The 1,742-nt window shown below is 37.7% G+C and overlaps 1 protein-coding gene across 2 annotated transcripts in view; it reads right to left on the bottom strand.

Moving 5' to 3' along the window:
- Positions 1–1,742, bottom strand: part of LOC116691601 (cytochrome b5 reductase 4) — a 28,072-nt gene that overhangs the window by 19,494 nt on the left and 6,836 nt on the right. For both annotated transcript variants that reach the window (XM_032519359.1, XM_032519360.1), the window contains 2 exons: positions 318–399; positions 154–211 (listed from right to left, as the gene is read on the bottom strand). In XM_032519359.1, coding sequence (XP_032375250.1) covers positions 154–211; positions 318–399 — 140 coding nt within the window. The remainder of the gene's footprint in view (positions 1–153; positions 212–317; positions 400–1,742) is intronic.

Here is a 1,742-nt window from a genome sequence, read left to right as displayed (position 1 = left end):
TACTTTTCTATCAAGCAGCAAAAAAGTATTAGCGACAACATCGCAACGTCCGGCGATGTCACTATTGCGCATGCGCACATTGCGATGTCGATGCTAAAACACACTATCGTTCAGCTCTACTCAGGAATGTGTGTGTGGTAGATGAGGGATTACCTTCCGTTTAGCATAAAGGACCAGGTGAACAGTCACATCAGTCTGGAACCAGTCATACCTACACAAACAACAGACAGCAGATAATAATAATGTCATTGAGTATGAGTTTAACTTTAACGTGTCTGTATTATAATTGTTTTTAGATGTACTATGTCCTTTCATACCGAGGCCGGGAGTCTTTGTCTTGGGGAGGAGCCACTGACAAAGGTGGGGCGAGGCCAGTCGGTGGCGTAGGAGGGGCGATAGCTGATGAGAAGAACAGAAATGAACGCCAACCACTACAGAGGCACATACCATAATTCTTTAGATAGATGTCCAGGCAGCCACTGTTTACACTCATTCTAATTCTATATGAAAACCCTATTGCAGACACTTGCTTGAGTTGTGTTTTTGCTTTTCTTTTTTAATCTTTTACCAGTCACGTTTTTGAGAGCTTAGGGCAGAAAATCTAGTTGTTAAGACTGGTACTACTTTTAGAACTAGGAGTAAAAGCATTCTATCAGCACTGCCATGCCCTAGGAATTTACTCATGTTGTTTCTGATAATAAGGACAGCTTTAGGTAACCTGAAGAGTTTAGGCAGAAACATTATGTGGGATAACAATGTGCTTAAACCATTTTTGTGACTAGCCTTGCGCAGGATTCATTAACAGGGTCATTACACTTTTTGACAATAGTGAAAACGCAGCTTTGTACCAGTCATGGTTTATGTCTACAACTAACAATATTTGTATGTATTGAATTTATTTTTCAAGCCAAGATAATTTAAGTAAGTAATTTAGAAGTAAATATACAGTTGGATTGATACTGGGTGTAGATGCCAATACTTATATTAGAGTATATTATAACAAACACATACACAAGTACATTTTGATTTAGATCTCTTTGGTTATTTAAACGCCTGTGATCAAGGCACACACTTTATTGATCAGCCTCTAATATTTTTTAATGTATAGAAAACCTTAGTTACTTTTATTATTTTGCTATCCAGCTGCATTTCAAATTTTTCCATTTCATCACAGATCTTTTTTATAAAAACACCGCCAAAAAAGTGAAGGCATGGAGTTTAACCGTAGGAGTGCCTGAAGTGGAACGTAGATACTAGCTTAACCCTTGTACGGTATTCGGGTCAAATTGACCCATTTCAGATTTTTAGAAGAAGAAAAATGGTACAAGTTACATTTTTTCTACCTGAGAATCAACGGCCTTTCCTTATTTTCTGTGATAAACATGTATTCGTGACTCAATTGAGAATTATTTTCTGGATATGACCACTTTTCCCAAGATAAGAATAATCCCATAGTGGATTTTTAACATGAATTATAACCTTATAACAAAAAATGAACCCCATTTCTATTTTGAATTGTGTGCTAGTAGAGACTGATTACATTCACTAAACATATGCTATCTCAATTGTTTGAAATTGAGATAAAGACAAACACGAGAATGTTCTGTAAAGTACAATATAAGTTGCAAGTCGGGCAGGCAAGACACTCCACTTCTGAAACGCTCCCAGTGTAGTATGAACGGAACACGGAACAAAACTGGAACGCAGCGCAGACTCGCCACTGTCGCACTGTTGCTTGCTCT

The sequence above is a fragment of the Etheostoma spectabile genome, chromosome 6 (genome assembly GCF_008692095.1).
Source record: "Etheostoma spectabile isolate EspeVRDwgs_2016 chromosome 6, UIUC_Espe_1.0, whole genome shotgun sequence".
Lineage (NCBI taxonomy): Eukaryota > Metazoa > Chordata > Actinopteri > Perciformes > Percidae > Etheostoma > Etheostoma spectabile.
This window is presented reverse-complemented; position numbering and strand designations above follow the sequence as displayed.